Genomic DNA, 18,464 nt, shown 5'->3' with positions numbered 1-18,464 from the left:
ACGGCCGTCTCTCCAACAACAATATAGGTGGAAACAACGGCCGTCTCTCCAACAACAGTCAACAATATAGGTGGAAACAACGGCAGTCCCTCCAACAACAGTCAACAATATAGGTGGAAACAACGGCAGCCTCTCTAACAACAGTCAACAATATAGGTGGAAACAACGGCCGTCTCTCCAACAACAGTCAACAATATAGGTGGAAACAACGACAGTCTCTCAAACAACAGCCAACAATATAGGTGGAAACAACAACAGTCTCTACAACAACAGTCAACAATATAGGTGGAAACAACGACTGTCTCTCCAACAACAATATAGGTGGAAACAACAGTAGTCTCACAACAACAGTCAATTCACAATATGATAATTATGTAGAAACAACACCATATATAGTTATTTTCTCCTAGATTCACATCAAATTTTGAACTTTTATGGTATCTATACTCAGTTAATATTAATCTATTTAATTTTTCGGGAGAATATTTCCCAGAACATTTTTACTGGAACTGTTTTGATATCCTTGTCTTCTAGATAATGATCTGCTATGGATATTATTCTACTTCTCCAAGCCTCCCTTATTTTTGTAATTGAAATATTCTATGAAATGTCTTTTATAATTACTTGCAAGAATATTTAAGAGGTGAATATCCATAACGGAATATCTTGCGATAAAGAATTTTCAAAATATAGCGTTTGAATGTATAAACCAATATAATGATCAGCGATGTGTTCAGGGCAAAGCCTGAGTTAAGTCACCGATGTTGACAAGAGCGCCACGGACGGAGACCGGAGTGCCGCAGAGGAAGCCAAATGGCAAAAGGTCTGAGAAGTGTGGCTGAAACATAGCAGGCTTTTAATGACAGAAAGATTTGTAACAAGGAAACAGGGGCTTAGTGAGAAAATCGTTACTTGGCAGGCGGGGAAACGTCGTAGTTAATGAGCTGACAGTACAAGGAAATCATCTGCAATAGCCCAAGAAGTGCGAGTAAACACACAATTTATAGGTGGTGCCCCTAATCCCTTGTCGTTCTAACATGCCAGTGGCCCATAGTTTCAACTTCAGACTCGGCCTTTTTGGTCTTCTGCACGTCTTTGTCATTGTTTTTATTTTCTAATTCTTTGTTCTGCGAGTCTTTGTTTTCCCCCATAATAAATTTGTTCTCAGAAGATATCAACCATTTTTACTTATGTGTGGCGTCTTCAGTGTCTTGCCAGAACAGGTTTCGCTGGGCTATCTCGCTTTGAATGCTAAACATTCCTGAATTATGTTATCTATACATTTATATAATCAGGGTTTTTTTTGCCTTGTTTCCTGTGTTTCAGACATATTTAAGCTTAAATCATGAACAATATCGCTACCTTACATAGAATGGTTCTACTTTCTGTTCCCATCCTTCATACTTAGTTTTTCCAACTTCTGCTTTTTTATTTGTGATTGATGATCTGTCTAAATGATTACTCAGCACATTTTTTTTTTTTTAAATATTTGAGAACTTGCGGAAAGGGACATTAGAAATATGCAGAAATTTAGCATTTGCTACATGTTGCAGTTCATAAGAGAAAATGTAATATAAACCAACCCGAAATAAAACATTACTAATAGATTGAGACCTCATCAAGTTGAGTTCATTGATGGGAGTCTTATATAATGTCATTTACTAAATAGTTCCATATTTATTGTTTAGGATGTTTTTACCCAGTCATAATTGGATTTAGGTATGGCCATCAGCCCTGGTATGGAGACAGAAATGGAGACAGATCTAAGTACAATCTAGGTATGGCCATACAGCCTTTGGTATGGAGACAGATCTAAGTACAATCTAGGTATGGCCATACAGCCTTTGGTATGGAGACAGATCTAAGTACAATCTAGGTATGGCCATACAGCCCTGGTATGGAGACAGATCTAAGTACAATCTAGGTATGGCCATACAGCCCTGGTATGGAGACAGATCTAAGTACAATCTAGGTATGGCCATACAGCCCTGGTATGGAGACAGATCTAAGTACAATCTAGGTATGGTCATACAGCCATGGTATGGAGGTAGATCTAAGTACAATCTAGATATGGCCACACAGCCCTGGTATGGAGACAGATCTAAGTACAATCTAGGTATGGTCATACAGCCCTGGTATGGAGACAGATCTAAGTACAATCTAGGTATGGTCATACAGACCTGGTATGGAGACAGATCTAAGTACAATCTAGGTATGGCCATACAGCCCTGGTATGGAGACAGATCTAAGTACAATCTAGGTATGGTCATACAGACCTGGTATGGAGACAGATCTAAGTACAATCTAGGTATGGCCATACAGCCGTGGTATGGAAACAGATCTAAGTACAATCTAGGTATGGCCATACAGCCCTGGTATGGAGACAGATCTAAGTACAATCTAGGTATGGTCATACAGCCCTGGTATGGAGACAGATCTAAGTACAATCTAGGTATGGTCATACAGCCCTGGTATGGAGACAGATCTAAGTACATTCTAGGTATGGTCATACAGCCCTGGTATGGAGACAGATCTAAGTACAATCTAGGTATGGCCATCAGCCCTGGTATGGAGACAGATCTAAGTACAATCTAGGTATGTCCATACAGCCCTGGTATGGAGACAGATCTAAGTACAATCTAGGTATGGCCATACAGCCCTGGTATGGAGACAGATCTAAGTATAATCTAGGTATGGCCATACAGCCCTGGTATGGAGACAGATCTAAGTACAATCTATGTATGGCCACACAGCCCTAGTATGGAGACAGATCTAAGTACAATCTAGGTATGGTCATACAGCTGTGGTATGGAGACAGATCTAAGTACAATCTAGGTATGGCCATACAGCCCTGGTATGGAGACAGATCTAAGTACAATCTAGGTATGGTCATACAGCTGTGGTATGGAGACAGATCTAAGTACAATCTAGGTATGGCCATACAGCCCTGGTATGGAGACAGATATAAGTACAATCTAGGTATGGTCATACAGCCGTGGTATGGAGACAGATCTAAGTACAATCTAGGTATGGCCATACAGCCCTGGTATGGAGACAGATCTAAGTACATTCTAAGTATGGTCATACAGTCCTGGTATGGAGACAGATCTAAGTACAATCTAGGTATGGCCATACAGCCCTGGTATGGAGACAGATCTAAGTACATTCTAGGTATGGTCATACAGCCTTTGGTATGGAGACAGATCTAAGTACAATCTAGGTATGGCCATACAGCCCTGGTATGGAGACAGATCTAAGTACATTCTAGGTATGGTCATACAGCCCTGGTATGGAGACAGATCTAAGTACATTCTAGGTATGGTCATACAGCCCTGGTATGGAAACAGATCTAAGTACAATCTAGGTATGGCCATACAGCCCTGGTATGGAGACAGATCTAAGTACAATCTAGGTATGGTCATACAGACCTGGTATGGAGACAGATCTAAGTACAATCTAGGTATGGCCATACAGCCGTGGTATGGAAACAGATCTAAGTACAATCTAGGTATGGCCATACAGCCCTGGTATGGAGACAGATCTAAGTACAATCTAGGTATGGTCATACAGCCCTGGTATGGAGACAGATCTAAGTACAATCTAGGTATGGTCATACAGCCCTGGTATGGAGACAGATCTAAGTACATTCTAGGTATGGTCATACAGCCCTGGTATGGAGACAGATCTAAGTACAATCTAGGTATGGCCATCAGCCCTGGTATGGAGACAGATCTAAGTACAATCTAGGTATGTCCATACAGCCCTGGTATGGAGACAGATCTAAGTACAATCTAGGTATGGCCATACAGCCCTGGTATGGAGACAGATCTAAGTATAATCTAGGTATGGCCATACAGCCCTGGTATGGAGACAGATCTAAGTACAATCTATGTATGGCCACACAGCCCTAGTATGGAGACAGATCTAAGTACAATCTAGGTATGGTCATACAGCTGTGGTATGGAGACAGATCTAAGTACAATCTAGGTATGGCCATACAGCCCTGGTATGGAGACAGATCTAAGTACAATCTAGGTATGGTCATACAGCTGTGGTATGGAGACAGATCTAAGTACAATCTAGGTATGGCCATACAGCCCTGGTATGGAGACAGATATAAGTACAATCTAGGTATGGTCATACAGCCGTGGTATGGAGACAGATCTAAGTACAATCTAGGTATGGCCATACAGCCCTGGTATGGAGACAGATCTAAGTACATTCTAAGTATGGTCATACAGTCCTGGTATGGAGACAGATCTAAGTACAATCTAGGTATGGCCATACAGCCCTGGTATGGAGACAGATCTAAGTACATTCTAGGTATGGTCATACAGCCTTTGGTATGGAGACAGATCTAAGTACAATCTAGGTATGGCCATACAGCCCTGGTATGGAGACAGATCTAAGTACATTCTAGGTATGGTCATACAGCCCTGGTATGGAGACAGATCTAAGTACATTCTAGGTATGGTCATACAGCCCTGGTATGGAAACAGATCTAAGTACAATCTAGGTATGGCCATACAGCCCTGGTATGGAGACAGATCTAAGTACAATCTAGGTATGGCCATACAGCCCTGGTATGGAGACAGATCTAAGTACAATCTAGGTATGGCCATATAGCCGTGGTATGGAGACAGATCTAAGTACAATCTAGGTATGGTCATACAGCCGTGGTATGGAGACAGAACTAAGTACAATCTAGGTATGGCCATACAGCCCTGGTATGGAGACAGATCTAAGTACATTCTAGGTATGGTCATACAGCCCTGGTATGGAGACAGATCTAAGTACATTCTAGGTATGGTCATACAGCCCTGGTATGGAGACAGATCTAAGTACAATCTAGGTATGGCCATACAGCCCTGGTATGGAGACAGATCTAAGTACATTCTAGGTATGGTCATACAGCCCTGGTATGGAGGTAGATCTAAGTACAATCTAGGTATGGCCATACAGCCCTGGTAATTTTGGTTTGGTTTGGTTTGGTTTATTTTGTTTAACGTCCTATTAACATCTAAGGTCATTTAAGGACGGCCTCCTGTGCGTGCGACATGCATGAGTGTGGTGAGTGCGTATGTGTGTTTTAAGAGGCTGCGGTATGTTCGTGTTAAGTCTCCTTGTGTTAGGCCGAAACTTTTGCCGATTTAAAGTGCTATCTCACTGAAGCATACTGCCGAAGACACCCAGCAGCACACCCCACCTGGTCACATTATACTGACAACGGGCAAACCAGTCGTCCCGATCTAATTTGCTGAGCGCTAAGCAGGAGTAGCAACTACCATTTTTAAAGACTCTGGTATGTAAGAAGACAGATCTAATTATAAGTACATGTTCATCGAGATTTTGGATCTATTACTGTTAAAGTACATTTAAAGATATAATCTTCCATTTCTACCTTTCCATATTTTTTCTATTTTGAAAATGTTCTTCAATAAATCAAATATGCCAATTTCATTTAAAAGTGTCCCATAATCATCCTTTTCAATTAAATCCTACTGCGAGTTAGATAAAAAAAAAACAAAAAAAAAACCGATATCTTTATAAATTCCTGCTGTTTCTTAAGTAAGACAATAATCCTTAAAAGGCCTAAACACGATTTAACAATAATCCTCCGGAGTGACGACGACTGCCACATTTATATTGATTTTATACGACACATTATCTAAGCCCCCCGATGCTGTCTTAATAAGGCATTATTTGCCTGTATATACTTATACAATGAGATCACACTGCAGTGTCGTAAAATAAAATTATTAGCATGTCATTTCCAACAGGATTATCATCCCCCACAGGCTTTCCTCTTTACATGTCACATTTTATTTTGTGTATCTTTTAACTATGTCACAATATATATATATCGTCGTTAATGACAATGATATCCTATAGCTAGTCCACAATTAAAATGTTTTTTTTTTCAGTTAATCAATATTTTTATTTTCCATCAATTTTTTAGTCTTTTTCTTAATCCTGAATTAAAATGATCTTTTAATTGGATAATGTGATATACTGGGGGTATACTGCTATTTTATCAGCTGCGTTAAAAAATCAATAATGAATTTTATTAACATTTAAAATCTATTTTATCATGACTTTATAGCAAAGATTGTAGAAACACTGACTACTAATTTCCACAAATGATAAACAATCGTTGTAAGGTCTTGTTCAGAAATCTGACAATGAGAACTCCCATCACACTATTACCGTGTAAGCAGTTAAAACTTCACAGGGCTACCTGTAGTATTTCGTTAGTTAGTGTCATTTTCATACATCAATTTCGGGACCTCCTGGACATCGTTTTTGATCAAATTTTTTCATCGCAAAATATACGGATAGAATGTTTTTTCAAGCATTTTCAGCCCAAAAAAGTCCTGGCGAAAATTACACATGTTTTTATGGTAAATTTTGTGCAACCATGCTTTGTAAAATCTGCAGAACACATCAAAACTTTTTTTAACATATATTAATATTCTTTGGTATATATTTTTGTGCCATTACTAGTTTCCTCAAATATAGCAAAATTATGTGTATATATTATCACCTAAACAGTAAGCCCATTAATTTAAAAAAAAAAAATAGAACTTGTAAGACAGCAGGCAAAAAATGACAGATAAACAATCATAGGGCTAGTTTAATATTTAGTTAAATGTTACATAATTAAACTTAACTGATGAATATGGGTCTTTTGCGTTTATCAGATTGTTGGACCACAGTTGTTTGCGTTTGAAATAAGGACGGGACTGGTGATTTTTTGTCGTTTTTGAAAGACTTTCAAGGCCGGTATTAATATCTGCTGGTCCATAAGATCCAAGTCTGAAAAATTACACTTAAAACAGCCGATAGCAATGAACACATAACCTCTAATTAATAAATGGGCCAGGGGAGGTAATCCAGACAATATGTAACTATATGAAACAGAAATGGCTGTTTAACTTGTACAGTTATATAATTATGTGTGATTTATCTTGAACGGTAATAGATTAATGAACTTTTGTCAGCAATTCAAGGCTTCAAACTCTATATATTGATTTATTATTTTATTTTGGAACAAATTTGTGGTCAAGGGACTTTTGACCCTTTAACCTTGAATGATGACCACTGGAAGCTAACCAATTGTAGGATGTGATGTTATGATATAATATGTACATGTATATAGTAATATAAGTTTTATACTAAATTTGTGTATACAATATCTATATGTACATCATCGTATCATTATCATATATAATATAAGTTTAATTCTAAGTTTGTGTATACAATGTCTATATTTATCATCGTATCATTATCATATATAGTAATATAAGTTTTATACTAAGTTTGTGGACATGATATCTATATGTACATACACAATATCTATATGTACATCATTGTATCATTATCATAACATCATGTCCTGCAGTTTGTTAGCTTAGTGGTCAAAAGTATAAAACAAAGTAGGGAGAAAAATAAAGATGCCTCAGGCGAAATGATCTGAGGTGAAGAAGATGAAATAAATTAAGTTCTCCCAAGTTACAGATCTATTCCTTTATCTATTCACTAAGGAGGTTGATATATAGGGAGTTACTGACCTCTCCCTATTTTATCCATATTTTACCTACTGCTATTTATGAACTGTATACATATAATACTAGAAGGAACAATTTATGCATATCTATAATCTACATTAATATATTCACAGCCAGGATTATTATTATAATTATTGGAAAAATCAATTATCAATGCGCAACAGGTATGTGAACATACAAGTGTACATGGAGATGTAACCATTTCTCTTAAAGAAATGAGAATCGAGTGTCATTAAACAAGCTAAAGCTTTCAAGGACACGAAGCCTGTGAGATTATGATTCTGTTACAATTTGTTTAAAGGGAAATAACTCTTGTACTGTTGAAGCTTCAAAACCATAACATATTTAAAGGGAAATAACTCTTTAATATTTACTGCTAAATTGGGATACATTTTTATAATTTGTGACATTAGATTGATGAGAGATTTATATCTAATTGTCGCCATGATTTCCAGAAAGATTTAAATAAAAAAAAAAATGATTGCTGACAATGTCATAACAAGGTCCAAACTATTATATATCCAGATTAAACACTATCATATTGTTAAGTAATTGTATAATACTCACAATATATTTAGCTGCATCTGTCGGCGAATAAGAGCATTACGTTTATTGACCAATAAAAACCACTCCTGCATCAGTTTTTCCTCTAAAGCTTTGTTCTTGCCTGTAACAATAGATGATATCAATTTGAACATTTCATGCATCAACACTCATAAAATTTGTTGCTTTAAATGTGAAGTTTATAGGTACAAAATCATGAATAAGTTCCAATGTCAACAGGAGGTACAGTACATAATTTTTTTTTATTGGCATTTCAAAATTTCAGCTCATGCAGTTCTCCTCTACGTAAGTTCTATGAAGTGGCAAAGATGCAGGAATTAGGTCTGTAACTTTTGTACTAATATGACAAATTATCACACACTTGTTTTCTGGATTTCATTTTCAGAACATGACATTCCTGGATAAAAGCTTGGTTTAATTACATGGCAGATGACATGGATGAAGAAAATATACATTCTATTCTTATTCATATTGTCCTTTTTAAGAGTTTCTGATGTATATAAGTTTATGTTTTCCCCCATATTATGCCCATGCATTTGTTTTTGAGATTTCATATTTGTAATTTCTATTTCAATGTCAGTATCCTGGTTTTTAACATACCTTTAGCCATGACAACCCTGAGCTGACTCTCTAGACCTTGAGCTTCATCGTCAATCTGTTTCTGCTCTCGTTCTAGAGCCTCCATCTCACTGTGTACGTACTGATTTGTGTCCTGTAAATTCTGATGAAAAAAAAATAAAACTTATCACAAGCTGCAATGTATTGTACAGAAATATAGTTCATTTAAGAATTAAATTGTCATAAATTGTATTTCAGTATCTGATGTTAAGCATTTTGTTATTTGAATTGTTCAGAGGGAATTATAATCAAAATGAAAATAAATGCATTTTCAAATCTCCAGAATACTGATCAATTTTAAATTCATACAGTATATTGGGAATTCTGAAGATTGATTACAAAATTTTTATCCTGAAGATCGATAAAATTCAATTTTAAGACTACATTTGTATTATAATCAATTTCACTTATTGTCAAATCACAGTTAATGTCATGATTACAGCATACCAACTTTAATCTGAGATTAAGTATAATTAAGTTCGTTATGAAACAGACCTTATCAGATCAAAAGTGTACAATAAAGAATTTGGTCATGCAATAAAGAGGTTTTAATTAAGGCATAGAGACATGACAAGGCCGAACAGTGAATCTATTAGATCCTTAGTTGTGAGAAATTCCCCACAGTTTGAACTATTCAGTAGTTCCAATGTACCCAAAATTCAGTGGGGTCATGAAAACTTTCAAATATCCCTAGCATTCCAGTTTATCATTGCATATCTTACATAGATTTTTATTGAAGGAACTAAATTTTTTGAATTAAAAGACTTTGAGTTATCAGAGTTTGAGATAAGGAAGGTTGATTGTACAATTGTACCTAGTAAATTACCTGTATATGACGAGTAAAATGTGCCCATATTCATAAAAACTTTACACATTTTTTCTGATTTCAATAATCTTACTAATTCACCAGAAAATCCAGTTAAAAGATGTTACTTTTAGCCATAAATTTAATTTTCAAACGAAGGTAGCCAACACATAACCTCTGACACAATGCCTGGGGTGGGCTTACAGAACTGCAACAGACATGAGCGGGCTTATTACCAGATAATTTTGGTAGGATGCAAGGAGCAGAAAGGGCAGTAACTCTGTAAATAATCTTGGTATATTAAGGTCATAAACCGTAATTATACTAAAAAAAACCTTCTTCATGGTAATGAACTTTTACACTAGTGGAGGGGGCTTATTTTAGGATAAACAGGATACAAATTCAACATTAATGTCTCTATTTCTCATTCAACACCAAAACTACCGGTAGTCTATTTCTTCATTTTAATTGGTCATGTCCATATAAAGTAGATATTTAAACTTCAATTGATATTTTTAATTAAAGAAATATAAATTATTTAAATGAAATTTCAACACATAAAATATTTTTCCAAATACAAAAACATATACATAAGTAGAGAGGATATTTAATGAGCAGAGCACAAATAAAATAAGTAAAATAATAACCTGTGTAACACAACATTCATTAAGATACCAAGAAAACCACATGTATAAAACAAGAGGCCCAGAGGGCCTGTATCACTCATCTGGCTGATAAAGGATTCAAATATCATTTAAAATCTTCTAAATTATGTCGCGTAATAAGTGTGGAAAATTCAAGTGATTTTGAGAAAATTGTATGAAGCAGAGATACACCCAGTGTAGTGACTTAAGATGTAATCAGGAAATCACAGGACTGTGTGAAGTTGTCAATCATAACGATCATGAGGGAGGTGGATAGTGAGATTATAAAAGTCAAAGAAGACACCAGAATTTAACGGTAAAGTATTTTTTTGCTCTTACCAGTGAGTTGATATGTTGGTGGTAGCATGCACAGGACAAAGACACAGCTTATAGAATTTCTACGCAATTATCATGATACTTTATAATTCATCATAACATATGTATTGTATCATATCTAATAATGTAAACATCTTAGTTAAGCAAAAACTTTTCTTTTTTACATTAAATATCAGTATTGAATTAACATTATGCATACATAGCATACAATATTTTGCATGCAATATACATGTATATATATATATGCAGTAAAGTATCATCAATAGAAGTCTGATATACATTTTTCTTTCTATAAAATCTGTAATTATCAGCTTAGACTGGTCACGTGCACCAGCCTCTAAGTTTTTTGCTAATAAATACGCTAGAATCAGGCAGGTAAAGCCTAGAGACCAAACTTATTAAGTTTAATTTCATTCATAATTTTAATATTTTAGATACAGCGGGCCAGTCTAGTATCAGCTATATGTTTGTGAGAATTACCAGTAGACTTATATTATATGCTTGCTGCTGTGAATTCATTTAAAAAAAATTAAAATCCTGATTTTTTTTTCTAGATAATAATCTTAAAACTTTGATTTCAGTAAATAAGGAATGTCTCTTACAAACTTGATAAGTACTTATCTGGCACAGTCAATTTTCTGTAAGTAACACATGTACAAGAATCCTATTTCATCCAGATATCTTACACATGTAACAGAGCGTAGGATTAATTAAATTTAAATCACTGCCTCCGCTAGGGATCGAACCCGGGACCTCTGGCTTACTAGTCTTACGCTCAACCGATCGAGCTAAAGAGAAGATCTCCCTAGCCGAGCGGTATATTGCGGCTAGTATTTACCAGGGTTACATACTCCCTCTCCAGGAAAGAACTCGTCCTCGAGTTTCCAGGAGTAACAGCGATGCTTGTGGAGCAATCCTGAGTATTTTTCCCCAGTCCCTACATGGGCGCCAATGTAACAGAGCGTAGGATTAATTAAATTTAAATCACTGCCTCCGCTAGGGATCGAACCCGGGACCTCTGGCTTACTAGTCTTACGCTCAACCGATCGAGCTAAAGAGAAGATCTCCCTAGCCGAGCGGTATATTGCGGCTAGTATTTACCAGGGTTACACACATATAAGATTTACATGTCATTGAAATTAAAACAACTAAAATATCTGAAATAAGAAGTCAGTCTTCCAACAGTCAAAATGATGACGTGTACCCATAGTCAACTTCACTTATAACAAATTTCTGCAGAACATGAAAAACCTTTCATACCTGCAGCTTAATTAGTTCATATGCAGTACATACGCTTGGTCCAAAGTTAGTTTTCGTCAGATTAAATTATCAAATATCATTATCTCGTTAACTCAGGAAATTCCGTAACTTAAAATTTCCCCACAGGAACGCAAAACAGGATTGAAAGAAAGTTTCTTCAGTAAGTTTTTCCCTTAATGATGCTTTCCTCTTAGAAATTTAAACTTACTGTAAGATATTCTCTTGAGTTAAGGAATGTTGATGAAAGCCCGGTCTTAAATCAGTATCAATACTTATAATAAATAGTTGTTGCCAAAATTTCTTTGTTCTTGACTTTGTTATCATTGAAGTTGACTAAACATTTAAACAATTAAAATTCTCTGGCATAGCTGTCAGTTTACAGAATATATATTTTATACTATTTTATCTGATCAGTATAGTATTTGGGAGGAAGTTTTGATGCAGGGATCTCCATGTATGATAAGGAAAGGGAAGCAGGGGATATTGATGCAGTTGTTTGAAGGAGCTTGATGCAGTTTTTTTATGTAGAACATTACAAGGTTACATTCAATTTCAAAGCAGAGGATTTTAATTTAATTATAAATCGTCCCATCATTCAGAGGATTGTGTAGGGTAATGCTAATATTACCAAGTAAACTTCAGTGTCTGATGACTGGACCTAGAATGCATCGGCAACGGAAATAATCATACACATTATTTATTTGTAAATCTGCTCTGTAGACAATAGTAAAATATATATGGTTTCCAAGTCCTTAGCTTGGTCCTGAGACTAAAAGAAATTTCATAAGCACCAAAGCTACCACACATGTTGTTAACTAGACAAGCAAAGCGAACCTGATTGTGTTTCACAAACTTTGAAATTGTACAGGAGTTTCATACAAAACGTTTATACTGGAGTTACATGAGAGATTCTTTGATTCAGAACGTTTATACTGGGGTTACATGAGAGATTCTTTGATTCAAAACGTTTATACTAAAGTTACATGAGAGACTCTCTCATTCAAAAATATTGTACTAAAGTTACATGAGAGACAAACCTTGAACTGGAAATTGTTTTGACAATGATATCTCTATTTTATAATGACAAATATAAATGCATAATTCTGTTTTAAGTGTGTGTGTGTTTGTTTTAAATATGATGTCAAATGCTTTATGTTAAATGAAGTCATAATTAGTGCAATTCGTGCAGCACTCTTTGGTAAGGAGATAATATGTAGTAAGGTAGCATACAGCCTTAAATCATAAATAAAGACATGTTAGAAATATAATATAAATCTAAACATGTATTATAATAAAAGAATAGTTACTGGTGTTAAAATACTGTTAGCTTCAAAGGGAGATAACTCTTGTCAATATAACTTACTTCATCCCGTTTACTCAACAACTCGTCAATATCCAACGAGTCTCGTGTATCTCCCGATCCTTCACTTCCTAAAAACAAATCAGATCAGTTTTAATAGTTATAGGCACATTAAGTTTTTTTAAAATTCATTAACTGTTATGGGCAAGAATCACCAATTTGTATAGAATGAAACCATTTTTTTTCTGATTTTTTTTTACAGACGCTGAATCCTGTGTAGCAGTAAATTTTAGAAGATTATTGTAAACTGTAGCCACCAAACTGTGCATCCTTAAGAACAGTTCAGGGAGAACTTACTGTACCCAGGACATCATTGGTGGATTATACAATCTTTGTCATAAACTCTATATACCATGCTGTTGCTGTGAGCTGTCACATCACACTTACCATCGATGGAAATATCTCCGCTGAATGAGAGAGGGGAGACAGGTGTGATAACCTTTCGGCCATTGACAGGTTTTACTTCCTCCTGAAATAAAAGAGGTAAATTATACAACTATGGCAGGGTTTAACTGTGTATGCACAGGGTGGATTTTCAGTTTAACTCGCAGAGCTATGGACTGCCATGGTGAGGGGTCACAGGTTTAAGCCTCGGTGGAGGCACACTATTTTCTTTCCGTTATACACTTGTCTCCCAAGTACAGACATCCACAAATACAGCAATATTCACAACTAAACCATGATTTCTAACTGTTGTGGAGATGGTTTCTTACCTGTTGTGGAGATGGTTTCTTACCTGTTGTGGTGATGGTTTCTTACCTGTTGTGGAGATGGTTTCTTACCTGTTGTGGAGATGGTTTCTTACCTGTTGTGGTGATGGTTTCTTACCTGTTGTGGTGATGGTTTCTTACCTGTTATGGTGATGGTTTCTTACCTGTTGTGGGGATGGCGTTTTGTCCTGAGATAACTGTGAGACAAGGTCGGTCCTTTTCACACTGAATTTCTTCAGTTTGAGGTCAAGTTTTTTGGGAACTTCTCGGCTGTTTGCATCCAAAGTCACTGTAGAGACAAATAAGTGTTTTTAATCTTCTGTCTTCAATATGCAAATTAGCAATGCCAATATCTAATCATTACATCGTTACAAAAGGATGAAATTAACTATTTATGTATTAAAAGGGAAATAGCGGAATGAACATCAAATATACTATGCTTATTTTTAACTGTAAAATATTCTGTCACCTCAAAATACTCAAATTAATCTGTGACAATGATCTTTAGATTCAATCATCTTAAGGTAATTTCAAATTCCATTAATTTCTTTCTGTTAAAATTAAACAAAATTATAAAGAAAGAGATTTATCAGACAATAAAATAAAACTGAAGACTTGGGAGCTTGGGATTGGGGACAATGTACATAAGCAGGAGATCAGTGTTGCTTGGTGGTTGTGGAAGGTTACAGCCTCACAGTGAAATGTACCTTACCAAGGCCCTAGTATAAATTGTCTTATACACTGTATTTATAATATCTTATCCTTTAATAAGTTTTTGGGACCAATGAGATCATTTCAAAGTATTGGGTAGGCTTATCATGGGACAATAAAATTACATTTGCTGGTAATTCTACTGAAAAGTAACAGATACGGATGGATTTATTACCATGAACAGGCTTATTGTCTCATAAAATATTCTCCATTGGGGCAGCTACCACGAACAGGCTTATTGCTTCATAAAATACTCTCCATTGGGGCAGCTACCACGAACAGGCTCATTGCCTCATAAAATATTCTCCATAGGGGCAGCTACCAGAAATAGGCTTATTGCCGGATACATGTTGTATATAGGGGAGGGGTATTACATCTGACAGCATCTCATTGCAAAAGATAACATTTAAAAATACAGGCATTAAATTATAAAGGAAAACACCATACCATCGTCAAAGGGAAGTAACTCTATACCATCAAACTTTATTTTAAAAACATGATCAGTACAGATCATAGTCAATATTTTGTTGTCAAACTAATCAGTATTGTACAAAAGTGGATTATGGTTTTTTTTTTTTTTTTTCAACATTGTCATAGTAAACTAGATATCTCAGTGATCTCACTATCCAGTAACTGATGGTGGATAAAATGAAAAAAACTTTCAGTTGTAAGTTTTCATACATTAATGTAGTAAATTATATAGCTAATTAGTAATTAGTACAAATTAACACCACAAACCATACAAACATAGTATATCCAATTAAACAGTTAAATGAAGGTTAGTAGAACTCTTTCAGGTATATGTCTGCTGTAGTGTATAATCCAAACCCAGCTGTCTGATCACCATGATGACTTACAACATCAATCCTTAATGTATAGAAAAATTTTGTTTGATCACTGAAGATCTAACTAATTTTTTTACATCAAATTAAAAGTTGATTTAGACACTGATAATAAATGAAAAAAAAATGCATTCAAGTTTAAGAGCCTATTTCTCCCTAAGCCTTCCAGAATGTTTTGACAATTTTCTTTTTCTAATGACCTAGGTAATTAAAATCAACCCCAAAGGCCACACCCATTTATCCGAGTAATCAAATGGCCAAAGAGCACGACCTGTATTTTGTATTTCACAATAAAGATTTATTATATATAATAAGCATATTTGATCAATGCTACCTTGAATGAAGGTCAAGGTCACTTATTTGAATAAATTTGATAAAGCCTTCCACCTCAGCTTTCTACTGGCCAAAGATCACTTCTGCTACAGGGAACCTGTTCAAACGTTGACACCAGCTTGGACAGATGACATTTGGATCTGTGAGCTAATAATAGGGCTGGATACAGTAGAATCAACATATTTTAGAAAGCTGGAAACAATACCTACTGTTTATAAGTCTATATTTAAATAGATACTCTTGAATCATTTACTTTATTTATATTTTTCCAGTCTCTGGTACAGTACAACTTGACTACTGACAACCATAACAACTTAGCTAGAATTATAAAGTGAAAACCATATGACCCATGTGATCAAAAATCTCTCTCTTTCTAAAAAAAAAATAAATAAATAAATAAATAATAAATAAAAAAAAAAATCCATGACAGTGAAAAGGGAGATAACTCTAGTGACAGTTTGGACATAATGATGACAATCTAAGTAACATGAATATTTTATCCTCATGTAGATCTGGACAGGTAGTCTGATTGTGATACCTGTAGGGTGCTAATTCTCAAGCCTTTTACACTGTAATTCCACAGTAGTGAATGTGCTATGTGCAGAAAGTGCAGGTTGATAACGTCTGTTTTCAGTTTCTGCTTCATAAAGACTACACATTGTAATGATTTGTTTTCTTAAATATTTAATTTTCAACAGATTGCAAAAGTCTTTTCATATTTTTGCATACTGCTACCTGTACTTGACATGTTTTAGTTGCACAAATTACACAAACATTTTTCCAAGCAGATTATATCAGAGTGAAGGGCTAGGGTAATAAGCATATACCAAACAGTGCTGGTATTTCATGATCTAATAATTTGATGACAATTCAAGATTGCTCAGCTATGTTTAAATATGGACCCAACTCATACTTTCACTTGAGAATTGATACTAAAAACATTTGTATGGGCATTTGGTACAAGAAAATCAAGCATGCCTTCAAGAATGAATAATTGCATGGAAATCATTGTGCGCAAGACTACAGTAACACTGCTGAAAAAAGCAAAATATTAAATCTGATAAGAACAAAATTTTATTATAATAATAAACCCTGAGCAATTTTTATGTGAAGTGTCGAGAATGTAAAATATCACTGCAATGAGCTTTAAGGTAACAAAGCTAGAAAGCTTCAAATGATTAAAGAATAATGCGAACATAGGTATTCCCCTTATATATATATACACTAAATAAATTAGATATACTGATATACATTTTTTTGTTAGGAACTAATATAGATAAATATAAAATACAATCCATGAGTTTAATGGAGAACTGTTGACTCTATCTTGTTCTTTAGATGGAAGCATGCCATAAGTGTTTTATTGTAAGCTGGGTTAACAAGCAGTGCCCACCACCCCATGCTTATATAGGGGAGACAACTGTCGTCCATCCAAGGGGAGACAACTGTCATCCATATAAGGGGAGACAACTGTCGTCCATACAAGGGGAGACAACTCTCCATCCCACAAGAGGAGACTTCCACCTTACAAGGGAAGATAATCATCAACCTCACAAAGGAAGACAATTGTCAAGTTAACAAAGGAGAATAGCATTTCCCTAGTAGGGGAGATAACTCTCCATCTTCAAAACAGGAGATAATTATCAACCTTACAAGGGGACTCTCCATCACAAGGGGAGACAATCCTCCACCTATTATGGGAAGACAATCTTACCACTTCTCATCACAAAAAGTTGAGAGGATGTAATTCTCTTGGCTTTAGGCTTCCTTAAAACTGTTGTGCCAAAAATGTCGCAAAAAATGAAAGTTACATTCACAACATCAACAAGGAGAAACAGTCAGGCAATAAAAACAAAAAAATAAACAAGAATTTAACAAGAATTTGTAACTAATACCACAAAATATATATTTACAAATGAATGACATAACAAATAGAAATAGTGCAAGAAAAAAAGCTTTATTGTTGAAAAGAAATATAACTTCAAGCATAGAAGCATGCATTTCAAATCTATGAAACACTTGAATGAAAATGTTGCTGCTAAGCTGATGTGAATAAATACCTTGATAGTTCTTTTAAAAAGTGTACAAAATGCCTTTTCTCATTTTAACAGATAATATTCCCTCAAAAAACATTTGAAACAAATTATAAACTGTGTTATTGTTTTTCTGCTCTAAAACAATAACTTCTACATTATCACAGAATCTAATCACTTTCTTATTTTATTTCATTTCTAATGAATTTTAGTGCAACAACTCAAATGAAACAAAAACCAAATGTGACAAATCTGTGAATCAAGCCATTTTACATGCAGAATCACTAACTCCTATTCTGATCTAAATATAATCGGTAACCATGACAACACTAAAGTGACCTTGACACTATTACATTCATACCTGACTCCTTGTCGGTGTCTTGTGACCCTTCCGATGCCGTGCTGGACTGTCGCTCTATAGATTTGGTTTGGTCAAGACTGGCCCGAGCTTCTTCAATCAACAATTTTGCTCTTTCTCGTAACCGCTTCTGTTTTTCCTCATTACTCTACAAGAAAGTTTTAGCATTACAATGTTAAGCATATATGCCACACTTTAATGTAATTAAGAAAGATCTTCTCTAAGAGATGAGGGACCATTTGTGAATGTTTATAAAATCTGTATCAGAATGCTGATTAATTTTGGAGATTGAGCTAAAAGGTATATCAGAACCAAATAACTG

The 18,464-nt window shown here is 35.1% G+C and overlaps 1 protein-coding gene across 1 annotated transcript in view; it reads right to left on the bottom strand.

Moving 5' to 3' along the window:
- Positions 1-18,464, bottom strand: part of LOC117323067 (EH domain-binding protein 1-like) — a 79,737-nt gene that overhangs the window by 35,636 nt on the left and 25,637 nt on the right. The window contains exons 14-21 of the mRNA XM_033878067.1: positions 18,146-18,290; positions 17,466-17,525; positions 14,030-14,154; positions 13,543-13,624; positions 13,159-13,226; positions 12,424-12,453; positions 8,733-8,853; positions 8,136-8,235 (exon numbers count right to left, since the gene is read on the bottom strand). Of these exons, the coding sequence (XP_033733958.1) occupies positions 8,136-8,235; positions 8,733-8,853; positions 12,424-12,453; positions 13,159-13,226; positions 13,543-13,624; positions 14,030-14,154; positions 17,466-17,525; positions 18,146-18,290 (731 nt within the window). The remainder of the gene's footprint in view (positions 1-8,135; positions 8,236-8,732; positions 8,854-12,423; positions 12,454-13,158; positions 13,227-13,542; positions 13,625-14,029; positions 14,155-17,465; positions 17,526-18,145; positions 18,291-18,464) is intronic.

The sequence above is a fragment of the Pecten maximus genome, chromosome 3, assembly GCF_902652985.1.
Source record: "Pecten maximus chromosome 3, xPecMax1.1, whole genome shotgun sequence".
Lineage (NCBI taxonomy): Eukaryota > Metazoa > Mollusca > Bivalvia > Pectinida > Pectinidae > Pecten > Pecten maximus.
Note: the sequence above shows the minus strand (reverse complement) of the source record. Positions and strands in the feature narration are given on the sequence as shown.